Here is a 19,048-nt window from a genome sequence, read left to right on the forward strand (position 1 = left end):
AGAGCACACCCCTCAGATATATACAACTGTATGATACGTCCACCAGTTTCCAAAGGTATGACATTGCAAACAGTTCTAGCACGGCGGTAACGTTCCTCACCTCTCTTCCTTGAACGACTTGCTGACTGTTTCTCAGTTTGATATCTGCTGTTACACACACTTGACAAAGGTTACAAATGCTGGAATGATCTACTGGGTGTACCGGAAGGAATGGTCAATATACAGGGATATGACAGGAACGATCATTCGAAGCAGAAAAGTCCAGTACACATGTGTTGTAAAGTGCATATCTTAGGAGCTACGTCCACTTCTTCATTTTCGATACTGTGAGGCACATTTAAAGCCAATGTTCAGTAGATATTTTTTGCTTCGAATGATCGTTCGTCATATCCATGAGTACTGACCATTCTGTTGGGACGCCCTATTCATCACCAAACCGCTATCCAGGAATCCGACACCAGTTGCAGGTTGCCTACCTTAGGGGTTCCTGCAGCAACAAAAAATTGTTTTCAGTATTTTGCTCGATTATTGACCGAATTTAAAAATTTATAATTCTGTCATAATCTACACATTAAGAGGTATAATCTTACGTTAAGTCACCTTGGAGCACTCCCGACGTTAGTCACATTCCTGCCTCACATTCGCCGTCCAGGATACGGTACTCGCTTCTATTAGTCCAAAGATCATCCAACCAACTACATATCTCTGAAGATAAAATGGTGCGGATTTAACATCTGCTGGAAATCTATCTGCTTGTCTCATTCTTGCTTGTCTGCATCTTTGTTTGCATGGCATCGTGTATGAATAACTCAAGCTTCGTTTCAAGCGCGTGGTTTTTTCGCAATGTGTGCTGATTGACTGAGAAAATGTGTTTTTCCTCCGGTATCGTCGTCATGTTTGTGCTTACATTATGCTCTAGGACCTTACAACCAACAGATGACAGCAATCTCGATATCGACTAGACGTAATCACTTCTTTCCTTCGCCTGTGACAGGACAACACTAGCCAAATACTTTGAACATACTGCCACCACGTATAAAAAAATGATGGCTCTGAACTACGTACATAAGGAGTGTACATGATTATGTCATCACAACGACTAATGCATTCTAAGACATGTAGGTCCGATAAGTTTGCTTTACGATAATTACTTTGTCTACCCTCGGAAATATTACTCTACAGACACCCGAACGTAAAACTGACCAGAAAATTTTATCAAAACTACTACGTCAGTTGTTCGATTACTCGTCCGAATGTGTTTCATCTTTCACTTTTTTAGTTATAGTCGCTTCTGATCAATGGCTGTTGTTTATGTTGTTGTCGTGGTGTTGAATGCGAAGTTTGGTTTGCTGCAGAACCTGCTTAATGTATTCTCTGTCACCAATTTGTAACCTTACCCTATTCCACACACACCAACACACATACGTATTATTTGATTACCAAATTAACAGTTCCTTGTTTAGTCAAGTCACAAAGGTCTTTTCTCCCTAATTCCATTCAGTGCCTCTTTATTGGTTATGCGATGTACGCATCTAATCTTCAGCATTCTTCTTTAACACTACATGTCAGAATGTTCTATCCTCTGCTTGTCTGTACTGTTTATCACCCACGTGCAACATCCATGACTGTGGCTTATGTTTTAGAAAGAGCATTCTCTTCTCTAATAATGTACTTGCATAATAGACGAGGGTTCCACACAATGGATCCGTATTTTTAACGCTTTGCTGTACGAGCTATCTCGCTCATCCTATATTCCGATATTATGTATTAACCACGACTAAGTACAACACCAGGAACACAGTGTATGGTATAAAATATATTTCAGATAAGTATTGAGTACCAAATGTAACAAAAAATTTAGATTCACGGCATCCATCAGTTTACATTAAGTGCTTGATGTTTATTCATTACGAGAACCTTCGATATAGATCTTTCGTTTAATGTAAATAAATTACATAGAGAGAAAATAAGTACAAATAACTTTGAACTCTTGTGTGTGGTGTTGAGTGGAGGGTGGTAAGTGAGGGAGGTGATGGGTGAAGGGATAGTGGAGCTTGGTTGACTCTCCCAGGTTAGGACGGGGTGTAACATTATTAATAGCGAAAACTGAACCATGAGACAGTATAAGGTAACAGTAGGAAACACGTTAAAGAGACACGGCAAGTGTTCTCAGTAGCTGCCAGTGACTTCAGTATGAAACAGATGTAATCCTCGATAGTAAAAATGTATCTGAAAAGTCCCCATGTTGCTGGGCTCAAGTCTTGGTCCTGTAAACGATGTGCGGAACAGAGAAAGGAGGATCAGAACAAATTTAAGAGTTACTGGAACTGTCAATGCTAAAGAAGAGAGGGCTCAGCTGGTCGGCCATATGGTAGAGATTAATCAGTACCGTCTATCCAGTACATAGCTTTCTAAAGAAATAAATGGAACGCGTAGATGTTATATATCTCACAAGTAGATGCGGGAAAGCGTTCGGTGCGAGCGTAAGAAGGATGAATAATAGCGGACAAACAGAGCACTTAACGGGAAGAAACAAATGAGGCGTATTGATCAGGGCTCTGGTTGACAACACCGTATAAAGTAAAAACAGGAATAAGTGATTAACATACCCTTAAAAAAAGCAATAACAATTATTTGTACAATGATTTTAATTGTCGTCACCGTATACAAATGATGTCACGCTATAAACACCCGCGGATGAATGCACTCCTCCCTCACCATACCATGTTTTTCTTTCATTCTCACAGATATTGCAAACGTTTTCCTTTGAATTACTGCACTGCACAATCATCTGACATACTTTTAATAATCTACATGCAGTCACTGTTAAAGCAGAGCACTCAACCAAATACACGAATCTTCTTCAGTCGGAGATAGCGTTTCATTGTAGTTGTCTGTGCGCACATTGTGACTCGGCAGAAATAAATGAGACTAGTTATGAAGTGCGCTAATTACCTTATGAAAAACTACACAAGCTTCCGTTTGCAGTAAGTATATTTACGAAAACTAATAACGAACATGTTATGGACGCAAACGAAAGAATATGCAAAATTATTTAAAAAAATTACAGAGGAGAGAGGGACTTTCATAGCCCAGCTGACAGATTGCAAAATACGCAATATCACGTGTTCATTAGTTTAAGATGATATCCAAAGTTCCGACTATTCCTTTCTTGTTTTATATGAGGGGGGGGGGGGGGGGAGGCGGGGGGCGTTTCCACATCTCCTCCTAAACCAGCGTGACCGATTTCAGCCAAACTTGGTACGCATATCCCTTACTGTCAGGCAACAAACGCCGTCGTAGTAAGAGCCACCTACTTATCACAGTTCGGAAGATATCGTGCATGACGTTTAAATTTATTGCTTCTGTGCTACTATCTCTATTCGCAACACAGTGTGTAAACAGTATCCACATATGCCGCTGAATATACCCACAAAATTATGTCATTGTATGACACACAATTCGGGAGGTATGGCATCGTTAACATCGAGATGCGTGAAAAAAATTTCGCATCATGCCTGAAGTTTTAATACACTCATTATTTATTGCTAAGACACTCCTACAGCGAGACAACTTAAGTAAATCCCTGACACTTGGCAGCGCTTTTGAAAGGTTTCAAATGAGAGGAGTAAGCGGCTGTAGGCGAGAAGAATAGCCGTTTAGCCATAAAGACTCACGTTGTAGACACGAGAAGCAGCTCGACTTAAACAACTGAACATTACGCGTATTTCTTTGTACAACTGTTTCATAATTTCATAGGTGTTTTCACAAATATATGGAAATGAAATTTTTTCGGTATTACACTACAAACACAGTACATCTCAAGCTTCCGTTTTTAACAGAAAACTGGCGAAATGGACACCCGGGCAGTGCAAGGTTTATCAGCTGGAGTTTCTGTAAGTGTAATCATTGGCACGAAAATACGTCTTTGACACTAATCGTTGTTAAAGGTAGAGTTCGGAGTTCCCCAGGCTAACACACAACGGAATGAAACTGGACGTGTTTATGACGCTGTTCTTCACAGCCACGATTTTCTAGAAGAACATCATAAATACATCACTTCAGAAAACATCGCTACAATATTTTCCACCACTAATCAGTCTCCCTTTACGGTTAGACCAAGACATATTTTTTGAGCGTAGTTTCCACCAGAAGACTGTCACAAGAATTCCTTCCGGCAAGTCATCCGCGTAGTATAGGACACACAAGAGCGAAATGCAGCAAGATGGCAAGCTACGCAGAGCGTTACGCACAGTTACGCAAGTCAGGGCGGGGAACGCCCCTCTGCAGCCGGTGTTCCCGTTTCATGCACGCAAGTCTTCCACGGACGCACCCCGAGAGACGATCGCTCACTGCTCACGCACTGCGTGGCTGGCTGTTGGCGGCTGCCGTGAAGCGGCGGCTCTCGGAGGGAAAGTTCCTCCCGCTGCAGCGGCGGCCGTGGAGGGGGGCCACCATACAGTCGTGTCCACCGAACCAGCCGCCGCCAGCTGGTTCCGTAGGCACAGGAATCGACTATCGCAAGCACCTGCGTGCACGCACACCGTCCCTCGCCGTTCCCGGCCAGCTAAACATAAATAATGCGCAGCGTACCAGCAACGAATGCGGTCGGTTGCTTTCGTAAAGGTGTTACCTTCGACAGAATGCTCTCTGACTAGGCCAGACCCAACTGGAGAGACAGGGAGGGGAAGACGGAAGCGGGAGGGGCCGAAACCCCTCCCCTAACATATTTCTTTAGAAGCTAAACAGTGTCCACTACGCTCATAATACTGTAATATTAAATGAATTTTATCCGTAATGGATGCTGACGAACTCCGTGACTGTTGCTTTACGGGGTTGTAGAAAAATATCCACTACCAGTCACAATAAAAGGTTGTTTATTTGTCACACGACCGGTTTCGAGCTTGCGCCCATCTTCAGGTGTTTATACATTCATGTACATGTTTGTACAGTTGGAGAGCACTGTGTAAATACAAAAAAATATTTGCTGGTGACTCCACACATACAAGTGGGACAATTGCAAGTGGTAAGGCAGCATTTGATGAAAATATATCTGTACTTACAAAATGATGAAGCACGATTATTACAGTTATGCTGTGGTGATAGTTCTGCCACTTAGTTACACACTTATGGTCATTTTCACGTCCATATATATCAGTTTTACCATTATAGCTGAATATTCACTGACAGCTTAAATAGTTTTCAATATCTTACAACAATAATTCTTCCCACGCGCCATTCGCAAGTGGATCGGGGCAGAGGGGACCAATTAGTGATACTGTCACATGCCGTCAGGTGGCTTTCGCAATATGACGTAGATGGAGTTGAATCAACGAAAGTAGTAACCGCTATGAGCCAGAAATCAACAGAAGTTAACGGTCATCAGCAAAAAAGACATGTCACAACTGTCGTCTACTGGCGTGACAAGTCACGGGATAGCGATACGCACATGCACAGATGGCGATAGTATGGCGTACACAATATACAGGGTGAAAAGTAAACCGACAAACTCTGGGGGGTTGTAGGGGACATGAAAACAGATATTTTTCCCTAATGTCATTTTTTCCTATGAGGTTTATTTAAACCGGTGGAGGCCGTATTACGCTCTTCAGTTGTTAGAGGCCGTATTACGATCTTCAGTTGTTAGAGGGCGTATTACGCTCTTCATTTGTAGGCAACTGCTGTCCACCAGTGCAGTAGTGCATTGACTCTGTTTACTAATGTAGCGATACACCTGGAGTGAGTACACTGATGTGGTTGGTGCGTACTACGTAGCGCACCACAACCGACGTTCTGCACAGCGGGTTTATCAGCAACAATATCCTAATCGCTGTATCCCGCATCATACGACCTTTGCTGCTGTGTATCAACGTCTGCGTGAGACCGGGCCATTTAGCAGATTACCTGGACAGGGACGTCGTCGCACGGTAAGAACGCTGCAAGTTGAAGAAGCTCTCTTTTAGCATGTGGAGCGGGATCCTTCAATCAGCACTCGTGCAATTGCACGTAACATAGGGACGAATCAGACGAATGTAAGATCAGTCCTTCGAGAGCAGTTGCTACGTCCATTTCACTTACAGCGTGTCCACAACCTGGAGCCAGTTGATTATCCACACAGAGCGCAGTTTTCGCAGTGGTACCTGGAACAGTGTGAAATGCATCCTACATTTCCATCCTCTGTGTTGTTTACCGATGAAGCAACGTTCGGGGGTGATGGAGTCTTCAACATGCACAATTCGCATTTTAGGATAACCCACATGCCACAGCTACTAGCGCTCATCAAGTGCGGTTCTTCGTTAATGTGTGGGTCGGTGTTGTTGGGGACTGTTTAATTGGGTCGTATCTGCTACCCAATTGTTGTCTCTTGGTCATAAAAAATGGAAAAGTGTTTGTTGGTTTAATTAATTTGCCGTCAGAGAAATCTTCCTCTACCAGTTTAAATACTCCTCATAGGAAAAAATGATTTTAGGGAAAAATATTTGTTTTGATGTCCCCTACAACCAGAGTTTGTCGGTTTAAATACTTTTTAAATACTTTTCGCCCTGTATAAAAGGACTGAGCACTATGGAACTTAACTTCTGAGGTCATCAGTCCCCGAGAACTTACAACTACTTAAACCTGACTAACCTAAGGACATGACACACATCCATGCCCGAGGCAGGATTCGAACTTGCCACCGTAGCGGTCGCGCGGTTCCAGACTGTAGCGCCTAGAACCGCTCGGCCATCACGGACGGCCGTTGCCAAACATCTATGGAATTTTTATAGATGACAATGCACCATGTCATGGGGCACAACTGTTCACGACTGGTTTGAATAACATTCTGTATAATTCGAGCGAATGATTTGACCACCCAGATCGCTCCATATAAATCCCATCGAACTTTCATGGAACATAAAGGAGAGGGCAGTTCGTGCATAAAGTCCTGCACCGGTCACACTTTCGTAATTTCGGAGGAAGGCAATGGCAAACCACCTCCGCTAGGACCTGGGCTAGTAGGTGGTGCGGGACTCCCGCATCGTCCCCTACGCTACTCAGAGTACGGGGTCTCATCATCATCATAGGGGCATCTTTTCTCATATTTCTGTAGGGGGACTTCCGACAACTTGTTAAGTCCATGCCACATCAAGTCGCTGCATTACGCCAGGCAAAAGGAGGTATGAGAAGATATTATGAGGTATCCTATGACTTTTGCCACCTCCGTACGTTAATGATAAACTTAAGGAACTAATAAACCAATACACTAGCAATCGTGATTTTTATTTGTAATTTATCTTAATTTACTCCGATAATAAATGCTCAGTTGATCGTAAGATTATTTCAAGCCATACACATCAGTTTTCCAACCTGGGCTTCTTCAAAGCCATCTGGCATTGTCTCTTGCGACAAATTTCACACGTTAAACTTTTTGATGCTTTAAATCATTGATGATTTCAAAATGAAATGTTACCTTATGTTAACGTGGAGAATCAGACAACAGACAGACGGGATTATCGAGCTGAGTTAGCCACCTGCTTGTGAGGCCCCTCAAAATTAACTACTTGAATTTTAACATGTCATTTTATGTTCTTTGATATCAGAATCTGTACTTCACTTTAAATTAAATGGTAATCAGGGAGGTAATTTATGTTCTTTGATATCAGAATCTCTACTCCACTTTAAATTAAATGGTAATCAGGGAGGTAATTTTGCAATCTTTCATTTCAGTTTCAGTTGATTTAATTATTCGCCAACCTCTCAATTAGTTTAACTGAAACTTACTCAGAATACACGAGCACCACATTCTCTTTCACGTTCAGCGTCGAGCAGGATATTTACGTGAAACTGAGTAGGAATCACGCGTAATATGTTATGCAACTGTTGTTTCAACTATATAAATTACATTTCCTTAAAATTCTTCCAAAGAATCTCTGCCTGGCATCTGATTTTCTTAGAGTTTGTGTTACGTGGTTATTCCACCTTACGTCTTTCCGGATCGCTACTCCTAGGTATTTTATTACTAGTTACAGCGAGTTTTCATCAATGGCATAATCGAACAGAAAATGATACCATCGCCTATTTACGCTCACTGTGTTATATTTATTTACGTTCGGTGTCAACTACCATTATTAGGTAAAATGTGAAGATGTCAGAGTTGTGTTTGCTACTATTATAGTTTTCAAATTGACTGTATGAGCCGTGTTCTTATTAGATATTCGGACAAATGCTGTCCATATGTTATATTTCTGCAAAATGCAATTTCTTGGATGTTATACTGGAGCGACGCAGCCTACTAAGTACTGAAGTAAACACAGTTTATACACTCCTGGAAATGGAAAAAAGAACACATTGACACCGGTGTGTCAGACCCACCATACTTGCTCCGGACACTGCGAGAGGGCTGTACAAGCAATGATCACACGCACGGCACAGCGGACACACCAGGAACCGCGGTGTTGGCCGTCGAATGGCGCTAGCTGCGCAGCATTTGTGCACCGCCGCCGTCAGTGTCAGCCAGTTTGCCGTGGCATACGGAGCTCCATCGCAGTCTTTAACACTGGTAGCATGCCGCGACAGCGTGGACGTGAACCGTATGTGCAGTTGACGGACTTTGAGCGAGGGCGTATAGTGGGCATGCGGGAGGCCGGATGGACGTACCGCCGAATTGCTCAACACGTGGGGCGTGAGGTCTCCACAGTACATCGATGTTGTCGCCAGTGGTCGGCGGAAGGTGCACGTGCCCGTCGACCTGGGACCGGACCGCAGCGACGCACGGCTGCACGCCAAGACCGTAGGATCCTACGCAGTGCCGTAGGGGCCGCACCGCCACTTCCCAGCAAATAAGGGACACTGTTGCTCCTGGGGTATCGCCGAGGACCATTCGCAACCGTCTCCATGAAGCTGGGCTACGGTCCCGCACACCGTTAGGCCGTCTTCCGCTCACGCCCCAACATCGTGCAGCCCGCCTCCAGTGGTGTCGCGACAGGCGTGAATGGAGGGACGAATGGAGACGTGTCGTCTTCAGCGATGAGAGTCGCTTCTGCCTTGGTGCCAATGATGGTCGTATGCGTGTTTGGCGCCGTGCAGGTGAGCGCCACAATCAGGACTGCATACGACCGAGGCACACAGGGCCAACACCCGGCATCATGGTGTGGGGAGCGATCTCCTACACTGGCCGTACACCTCTGGTGATCGTCGAGGGGACATTGAATAGTGCACGGTACATCCAAACCGTCATCGAACCCATCGGTCTACCATTCCTAGACCGGCAAGGGAACTTGCTGTTCCAACAGGACAATGCACGTCCGCATGTATCCCGTGCCACCCAACGTGCTCTAGAAGGTGTAAGTCAACTACCCTGGCCAGCAAGATCTCCGGATCTGTCCCCCATTGAGCATGTTTGGGACTGGATGAAGCGTCGTGTCACGCGGTCTGCACGTCCAGCACGAACGCTGGTCCAACTGAGGCGCCAGGTGGAAATGGCATGGCAAGCCGTTCCACAGCACTACATCCAGCATCTCTACGATCGTCTCCATGGGAGAATAGCAGCCTGCATTGCAGCGAAAGGTGGATATACACTGTACTAGTGCCGAGATTTTGCATGCTCTGTTGCCTGTGTCTATGTGCCTGTGGTTCTGTCAGTGTGATCATGTGATGTATCTGACCCCAGGAATGTGTCAATAAAGTTTCCCCTTCCTGGGACAATGAATTCACGGTGTTCTTATTTCAATTTCCAGGAGTGTACGTAATTCATGTCACACAGTGTCATACGGAACCTACATTTTTACTTAAAAAAAAGTAAAAATGTAGGTTCCGAATGAGACTGTGTGACATGAATTATATATAAACTGTGTTTTAAAGTGTAGTAGTGTGACAGATCGTTCTTGTTTATGTGTAAAAGTAACACGTTTCACTGCTCAGTCTCCTCCCAGATAGTCAGAAACACCACAGTAAATTTAGAAGAGGAATTTATGCCGCAAATGATAACAGATTTAAGAAATTAACATGAAAGTAATCCAACAGAGACATTTCAGCTTACAATACGTTACCAGAATGAGATTTTCACTCTGCAGCGGAGTGTGCGCTGTTATGAAACTTCCTGGCGGATTAAAACTGTGTGCCCGACCGAGACTCGAACTTTCGCGGGCAAGTGCTCTACCATCTGAGGTACCGAAGCACGACTCACGCCCGGTACTCACAGCTTTACTTCTGCCAGTACCTCGTCTCCTACCTTCCAAACTTTACAGAAGCTCTCTTGTTACGTTAGTTTGTCCAGTCTTGGAGTACTGTTCGTCTGTATGGGACCGTTACCATTTGGGTAGGATTCAAGAGATTGAGAAGGTCCAAAGAAGAGCGGCAAGATTTGTGACTGGTACATTTAGCCATGGCGAGAGCGTTTCAAATCTCATAGAAAGTTTGAAGTGGGACACACTTGCAGATAGATGGCGCGCTAAACGGAAGGGGCTGCTCACTAAATTCCGAAATCCGATCTTCACCGACGATGTAGAGCATATATTATTACCACCAACTTTCAAATCGCGCAATGATCACCATTCAAAGATAAGAGAAATTAGAGCTCATACTGAGGACTTCAGACAGTCGTTTTACCCTGGCGCGATCCGCGAGTGGAACAGATGGGTGGAAATATGACGTTGGCGCGAATTGTGCCCTCCGCCACACACCGCTTGGTGGCTAGCGGAGTATATATATGTAGATGTAGATGGTGTGTGACAGTCAGACTGGTATACCACCGCTATCCGGAGCGTCTCCAGACACGTCTCCGCTGTCCATCGGGGCTCAGTCCGAAGCGTGATGATACATAAAGACATTTCTACTCTAGCCAGTGAGATTCCTGGCCGAAGACGCGTCTGCAGACGACGGGGGCAGCGGTGGGATACCAACCTGTTCTCGCCCACCTAACAGCCTGACAATAACGAGTGATGATCTCGGATGCCATTTTGTTTTCAGAGCTGGATCGCTTCGGCTGTCATCCGCGGCACCCTTACAGCACAGTGGTACGTCGACGATATTCTACGTCCCCTTTTGTTGCCCTTTATGGCAAGCCATCCTGGGATTACATTTCAGCGAGATAACATCCACCCGCATACGGCGAGAGTTTGTACTGCTTGTCTTCGTGTTTGCCAAAAACTACTTTGGCTAGCAAGGTCACCGGATCCCTGCCCAGTTCACAACGTTTGGAGCATTACGGGCAGGTCCTCCAACCAGCTCGGGATTCTAATGATCTAAAGGCCGAGCCAGACAGAATTTGGCACGGTATCCTTCAAGAGGACACCAACAACTCTGTCAATCAATGCCATGCCGAATACCTGTTTGCACAAGGGCCAGGGGCTGACGATCGCTTTATTGACTTGCTGAATTTGTGAAACTCTTTCGTTGAATAAATCATCCAATTTTTCTGAAATTGTAATATTTTGTTTGTCTGTACCTGTATGTTACATCTACTGATTTCCGTCTCATTCGTATAATTCCGCGTTATTTTTCACTTAGTGTATATTATTAATAAGGCATATTGAAATATTGTTGTTGTTGTTGTTGTGGTCTTCAGTTCTGAGACTGGTTTGATGCAGCTCTCCATGCTACTCTATCCTGTGCAAGCATCTTCATCTTCCAGTATCTACTGCAACCTACGTCCTCCTGAATCTGTTTGGTGTAGTCATCTCGTGGTCTCCCTCTACGATTTTTACCCTCCACGCTGCCCTCCAATGCAAAATTGGTGATCCCTTGATGCGTCAGAACATGTCCTACCAACCGATCCCTTCTTCTCGTCAAGTAGTCCCACAAACTTCTCTTCTCCCCAATTCTATTCAATACTTCCTCATTAGTTATGTGATCTACCCATTTAATCTTCAGCATTCTTCTGTAGCACCACATTTCGAAAGCTTCTATTCTCTTCTTGTCAAAACTATTTATCTTCCATGTTTCACTTCCATACATGGCTACACTCCATACAACTACTTTCAGAAACGACTTCCTGACACTTAAATCTATGCTCGATGTTAATAAATTTCTCTTCTTCAGAGACGCTTTCCTTGCCATTGCCAGTCTACATTTTATATCCTCTCTACTTCGACCATCATCAGTTATTTTGCTCCCCAAATAGCAAAACTCCTTTACTACTTTAAGTGTCTCATTTCCTAATCTAATTTCCTCAGCATCACCCGACTTAATCTGACTACATTCCATTATCCTCGTTTTGCTTTTGTTGATGTTCATCTTATACCCTCCTTTCAAGACACTGTCCATTCCGTTCAACTGTTCTTCCAAGTCCTTTGCTGTCTCTGAAGGAATTACAATGTCATCGGCGAACCTCAAAGTTTTTATTTCTTCTCCATGGATTTTAATACCTACTCCGAACTTTTCTTTTGTTTCCTTCACTGCTTGCTCAATATACAGATTGAATAACATCGGGGAGAGGCTACAACCCTGTCTCACTCCCTTCCCACGCACTGCTTCCCTTTCATGTCCCTCGACTCTTATAACTGCCATCTGGTTTCTGTACAAATTGTAAATAGCCTTTCGCTCCCTGTATTTTACCCCTGCCACCTTTAGAATTTGAAAGAGAGTATTCCAGTCAACGTTGTCAAAAGCTTTCTGTAAGTCTACAAATGCTAGAAACGTAGGTTTGCCCTTCCTTAATCTAGCTTCTAAGTCAGTATTGCCTCACGTGTTCCAACATTTCTACGGAATCCAAACTGATCTTCCCCGAGGTCGCCTTTTACTAGTTTTTCCATTCGTCTCTAAAGAATTCGCGTTAGTATTTTGCAGCTGTGACTTATTAAACTGATAGTTCGGTAATTTGCACATCTGTCAACACCTGCTTTCTTTGGGATCGGAATTATTATATTCCTCTTTAAGTCTGAAGGAATTTCGCCTGTCTCATACATCTTATTATTATTGTTATTAAAAATTTAGACGTCTGTGGTATGTCAAAAGTGTAGATGATCTCAAGAGTCACCTCGGAGGAGGTGACCCCTTAGTATCGAACCCGGACCCGCGGCTGCCTCTGACCAGCTGCATTCAGCAAACCGTCAGTGGTCAATTGGTGCGACAGCAAGGTCGAATCACTCTGCAGGTCGTCTTCCAACATCGGAAGTTGAACTATTCACCCCACGCTCACTCATGCTATAGCAGTAACTTCTCACTTTTTAATGTATTGCTTACTGTTTTTTTCGTAATATATTGCAAAGGTTGCACGCAGGCGCGGATCCTGGGACCGGTTGTGAGTTGAGTTATAGTTTGTTACCGTCTCCACCCCTCCCCTCTCTGTCCACAAATACCACTTGCAGTCATACTTTTAACGTGCCACAGATACCTCCGATTTTGTCAACGAAAACAATGATACACACAAAATGTTTAAATACATTAGTTTATGTGCACTGGTCTGTAATTTATAAAATTCCTTGCCATTTTCGGGACCCTTAGTTTTTATGCTACGTTACTCTCCGAAAAAGTTGTTGCGAAATTTGAAAATTTGTTTGAGCGGGGTGGGAAGGAACCTCCCTCCCGTTTCGTCCCACGCCTGGCTGCACAAAGAGTTCGGTACTTGTCGTATGAGCGTTCTTCTATAATTTTCATAGCAACGTTCTTCCACAAAAGAGGGTAAACATTTGAATGAGAATAGGACTTAAGTCTGACGACGCCTAGGTAAAGAAAAACCCTACAATGTGAGTAAGTAACTGCGTGAACAATGAAAGGATTGACACTGAAAAACCATTTTGAATAATGAAAATAAATCACCTTTACTAAGGGAAAAATATAATTACTTTTGACGTTTTTTAGGTATTAGCAATAACAGAAAGTACAATGGATAAAGAAAAAAGGAGCTATGCACTGCAATATTAACATTGTCTGGAGTGTTTGTATGTATATATTTTCACGTGGAAATAAATGCTAATATTTGTAATATTTGGACGTCAGGTTTTCTGTTCTTTCACTTTTGAATAGAGTGGAAAATTTGCCGTACGGCCTTTGTAAAGCAACCGTTTTGAATCGAAGACTTGAAATAAAAGTGTATAACATGGAATTTTGAAGTTTTGTGTGAGATAGGATCCACAAGTCATGGCCAATAACGTACAAAAGGCTCAATCTGCCATGAATCAAAATGTACTGCCAAGTGCAGCCAGTAGATGGCATGAAGTTTAACACAAACTGCTGTTCACATACGAAAGGCTCTATGTTCGGCGCGCTTACTCCTCGGTGCTAAATAAAATGGCGGAGACAACAGATGTTTGCAACCGCTTGAGCGGAAATAAACGACAAATTAAAGGAGAGGGCACTGTGGCAGCAATGAAGAAAAAGCTGAGAAATGGAGGAAATGAATACTTAAGTTCAAATAAAAAACGTATTCCTGCAAAAGCTCACCCAGCACTGGAGGTAAATCTTATTACTGATCACTAACCTGTACAATAACTGAGTAGAATGTTTAGTCTTGAGTTACCCAATGTACCTTTCCATAATTTGCAAAGGACGTGATTCATCAGTCAAGACAAATAAAGCCATTTATTGTCAATAACATGAATTCATTTGACTTGTTAGATTTCAAAAAAAGCCGTTGATAGTAATGTAAACACAGGAAGCCTAAACATGTCCAATGTACAGTGCCTATGGGTAGTCAAATATAAGCTTCATCTAGTTAAGACCCTGGAGAAGCTTAAATGAATTTGAGGATTGGGAAGGTATATGTGTTTTGAGAGTATAGGATATCAAGAAAATTCCGCTATATGCCCTCGTTGATGCAAGCCACATCTATGACGAAAAGAATAAAGGTCTGATTAAAATGATGCAGTACCTGACAACTAATGACCAGGTACAGTTGACAAACGTAGAATGAACTTTTCCTATCTTTTTGCCGAGTGCCGGCCGCGGTGGCCGAGCGGTTCTAGGCGCTTCAGTTTGGAACCGCGCGACTGCTACGGTCACGGGTTAGAATCCTGCCTCGGGCATAGATGTGTATGATGTCCTTAGGTTAGTTCTAAGTTCTAGGGGACTGATGACCACAGATGTTAAGTCCCATAGCGCTCAGAGCCATTTGAATTTTTATTTTTTTTCCAGGTAATGAACCGTGACACTTACAGCTTTTCATTGCATTTCCACTTTCAGTAAGTTTTTCATACCATTACGATACAATGTTTGTAATTTCCTTTGGATACTAGAGCCATACTATGCTTAATTTTCAAATAAAACACATTAATTGTGCAATTATGATCTTTAATTACAAAATTATACTTAGAACTAATTTTCCTCAGATTCATGATGTTGGCACTTAGAGCTTTTTTATTTCCAGTCTTCGATTTTGCTTTGTCCATTAACTGTTTATATTAATGACTATTATCATTGCCAGTCCCGTGATAGTTCAAACACCCCACTGTCTCTGTAGTTCTGTGTACTCCGACATTTTTTTATAAGATCGCCGGTATCGTAGATACTCCCTTTCGGCGTTCAGTACTGCGCTAACCGACGTTTCGTTGTATTGACGTTCCGTCCAGTGCGAACCCGTCGTCATTTGACAGTGACGCTCCTTTCCGTTCCACGACGTTACGGTGACGTCAGTGTGGGACCATCTTAAGAATTGAGAATGCCAACATTTTAAGTCACATGCTTAAGCGTACCTGCGAGGGATGTTGATTCAAATAATCAATATCCGTAACTTCACTTTATTTTGATTCCTTGAGTCTTTCAGAAGTCTGAGTGGCGCTATTCAGCGGCACCATACTGGGAAAATACAGCCAGTCTACAAAAGAAGCTGTTCATAACTAACCTGTGTCTCTTGTCTTAGAATATTGCTCTCAAGTACGTGCAACCCATGTCAGACAGGAATGGAAAAGAATATCGAACGTGGACAAAGAATGGTAGAACGAATTGTCACAGGTTTGCTCGGCTCGTAAGAGGGTGTCACGGAAATGTTGAAAAACTGGAATTGGTAGACGCTTGAAGAAGTACGCAAATTACACCCCAGAAGCCTGCTCACAAAATTTCAAGAACCAGTATCTCAAGTGAAGCATCTAGAGGTATTCCTCAGCCGCCTACGTATCCCGAATGGACCACGAGGACAAAAGCAGATTAATTGCAACATGCATAGAAGCTTTTCATCAGTCGTTCACCCTACCCTCCTCAAGCGGTTTGAACAAAAAAGAGGAAGAAATTCATAAATCTGGTAACATACTAAGAACCCTCTGCCACGCACTTCACGGTGGCCTGCAGAATATGATTGTAGATGTAGAAACTGAAACACGGCTGCAAACGTCTTGAAAAAATAATTATTTTGCACCTGACCGATATGTATTCTGTTATTAAATCTAAGTTTCGTTTGAAGAGTCAAAATGAACGCGTCTGAAATTTTTCCATCTGATGACAGTGCGATATTTCACTACACTGCTGTGTGGCGCACCAGAGAACAAATTGGTTACACATTCATTATCCCTTTCGCACAGACGGTTTATTTTTAGAGTTCATAACCTGTGTCAATTTGTAAACAAGTTCAAAAAATGGCTCTAAGCACTATGGGACTTTACATCTGAGGTCATCATTCCACTAGACTTAGAACTAACTACTTAAACCTAACTAACCTAAGGACATCACACACATCCGTGCCCGAGGAAGGATTCGAACCTGCGACCGTATCAGCAGCGCGGTTCCAGACTGAAGCGCCTAGAACCGCTCAGCCAAAACGACCGGCTGTAAACAAGTCACACGAAGTCACTACCAAAAACGGAGAGGCAAATTAGTGTCACAACGACAGGACGCAAAAACGGAAAGACGTTCACTCAGCACGGTGTGCTTATCTTCCCCAGGCTATTGTCTGTTACTTTATTACGAATAAAAGACGCCGCAGTTCTTATGACTCTGACGGAGGTCGGCCTACTGGCTTGCATTCTGGGAGACAGTAGTTTCTCTACATCTCTCATCTGAATACCACGACGGTTTCAGTACACCTCGACTGACTCACCAGTCCTGCTTTTTCAAATGCTTTGTTTCTAATACATTCGATGTCGACGGCTCGTTAATTATCATTCCTTTTACATGTTAAATTTCCGACTTATTTGGGACCTGGTGGCTGTCTGTCGGGAATGTTTTTAGTTTTGAACCAATCAGGCCATTATAACGTGTTACATAACCTTTTCCCTGATTAAATTGTGACTCAATGTTCGTTATGAGCACACAAAAGGTTTGGTGACGTGGCCATTTCCGCAGCTGATTTATAAATTGTTATTTTCACATAACAAACAAATCTTTTACGAGCTGCAACGTTAAAAGAGACCATTCTTGTTTTTATCAGCGTGAACGAGTAAAAAATTTCCCAAACAGCAGTGCAAGTACGATTCTCAGTGGAGGAAAACGAAGGCGTCAGAAGATATGAAATATTTGGAGTAGAAAATGATAGTCAGGACTGTCTCCGTTTGCACAGACCCAAGGCATAATGTATATTAAGTGTGTGTGTGTTAATGACACACACACACACACACACACACACACACACACGGAGAGAGAGAGAGAGAGAGAGAGAGAGAGAGAGAGAGAGAGATACAAATAGAGACTCACATATGTCGTAACGGAACATTGGGCCAACTCCATTGCACAGTCACAGTTCGACGTTGCTTAGGCAGTATTTCCGAAAGTTATTAATATGGAAGTCGTTCTCGTCAATTTCATTTTCACTGCTGTGTTGCCTGATATCTTAGTCGGACTGTTTTAACTGAGACACTTCTTATGTATTCCGGTATTATTGATCTCGGGGATCCATCGCACGCATCGTTTCTGGAACGAGGTGTTTTTACGATAATGATACGAAGTTTCTGCTGTGTTAGACGTAAGATGCCAGCAGATACCTTCAAGCATAGGCACCGAACTAGATACCGCCATTGTGTTTCTCACGTTTAACTTTACCCGTGTCTGCGGATATCTCCACCGAGCTTGGAGGTACTGCAGTGGTAAATCAGTGTGTAATCAGTTTACAGTGGTTTACGTGCTGAAGAGCTTGATCTATGGGTGCATCTCCGTGCAAGCAAGTCACGCAGCATTAATTACTGAATGCATCTGCATCTCAGGAGTGCGCAGTAAGAATCTCATCATCTTCTGATCTCAAACGTAATAAAGTATCTCGAAAACAATGGCCTCCTCCATGCCAACCAGCATTGATCCCGAAAACATCAGTCATAAGAAACTCAACTTGCACTTTTCTCACATGACGTAATCAAGCCAGTAAGGTACCATGCAGTATTCCTCGATTTCCGAAAAGCACTTGACTCAGTATCACACCTCCACTTATTGTCAAAAGTACGATCATATGGGGGTGTCAAGTGAAATTTGTGATTGTTCTAACGATTATTTGGCAGGGAGGACGCAGCATATTATTTCGACTGGAGAGTCGTCAACAGATGTAGAAGTAGCTTTGGGGGTGCTCCAGGGAAGTGTGTTGGGACTCTTGTTGTCTTGCACACAATATTAATAGTAACGTCAGACGTTTCGCACATTACGCAAGTATGTATAATGAAGTACTGTCTGAAAAAAGCTTGTAAGTATTCAGTCAGCTCTCGATAAAATTTCAAAGTGGAGCAGAGACTGGCAACTTAATTTATATGTACATAATGTGAAATTGTGCACTTCACAATACAACAAAACGTAGTATCCTACGACTACAGTATCAACGAATCACAGCTATAATCGATCACCTCATAAAAATATTTGGGTGTAACGTCTTGTAGGGATATAAAATGGAACGATCACATAGGCTCACTCGTAGGTAAAACAGGCGGCAGACATCGATTTATTGGTAGAATACGGGGAAAATGCAAACAGTCTGCGAAAGAAACGGCTTACAGACCACTTGTATGACCCATTCTAGAGTACTGCTCAGTCGTGTAGGACCCATACCATTAGGACTAACAGGACATATTGAACGTATAAAGAGAAGGGCAGTACGAACGACCATAGGTTTGTTTGATCCGTGGGAGAGTGTCACTGAGATACTGAAGAATCTGAACCGACGGACTCTTGAAAATAAAGTTAAACTACCATGAGAAAACCAACTTAAGAAGTTCCAAGAACTGGC

At 43.1% G+C, this 19,048-nt stretch overlaps 1 protein-coding gene across 4 annotated transcripts in view; it reads right to left on the reverse strand.

Moving 5' to 3' along the window:
- LOC126354985 (chitooligosaccharidolytic beta-N-acetylglucosaminidase) overlaps positions 1-19,048 on the reverse strand; it is a 230,128-nt gene that overhangs the window by 114,164 nt on the left and 96,916 nt on the right. Inside the window, exon 1 of one of the 4 annotated variants that reach the window (XM_050005077.1) lies at positions 4,254-4,389. The exons of the other annotated variants lie outside the window; for them this stretch is intronic. Within the exon in view, the coding sequence (XP_049861034.1) occupies positions 4,254-4,308 (55 nt within the window). The 5' untranslated portion in view covers positions 4,309-4,389. Of the gene's footprint in view, positions 1-4,253; positions 4,390-19,048 lie in introns of those variants that run through there. 4 annotated transcript variants of the gene reach the window in all.

This window comes from Schistocerca gregaria, chromosome 3 (genome assembly GCF_023897955.1).
Source record: "Schistocerca gregaria isolate iqSchGreg1 chromosome 3, iqSchGreg1.2, whole genome shotgun sequence".
Lineage (NCBI taxonomy): Eukaryota > Metazoa > Arthropoda > Insecta > Orthoptera > Acrididae > Schistocerca > Schistocerca gregaria.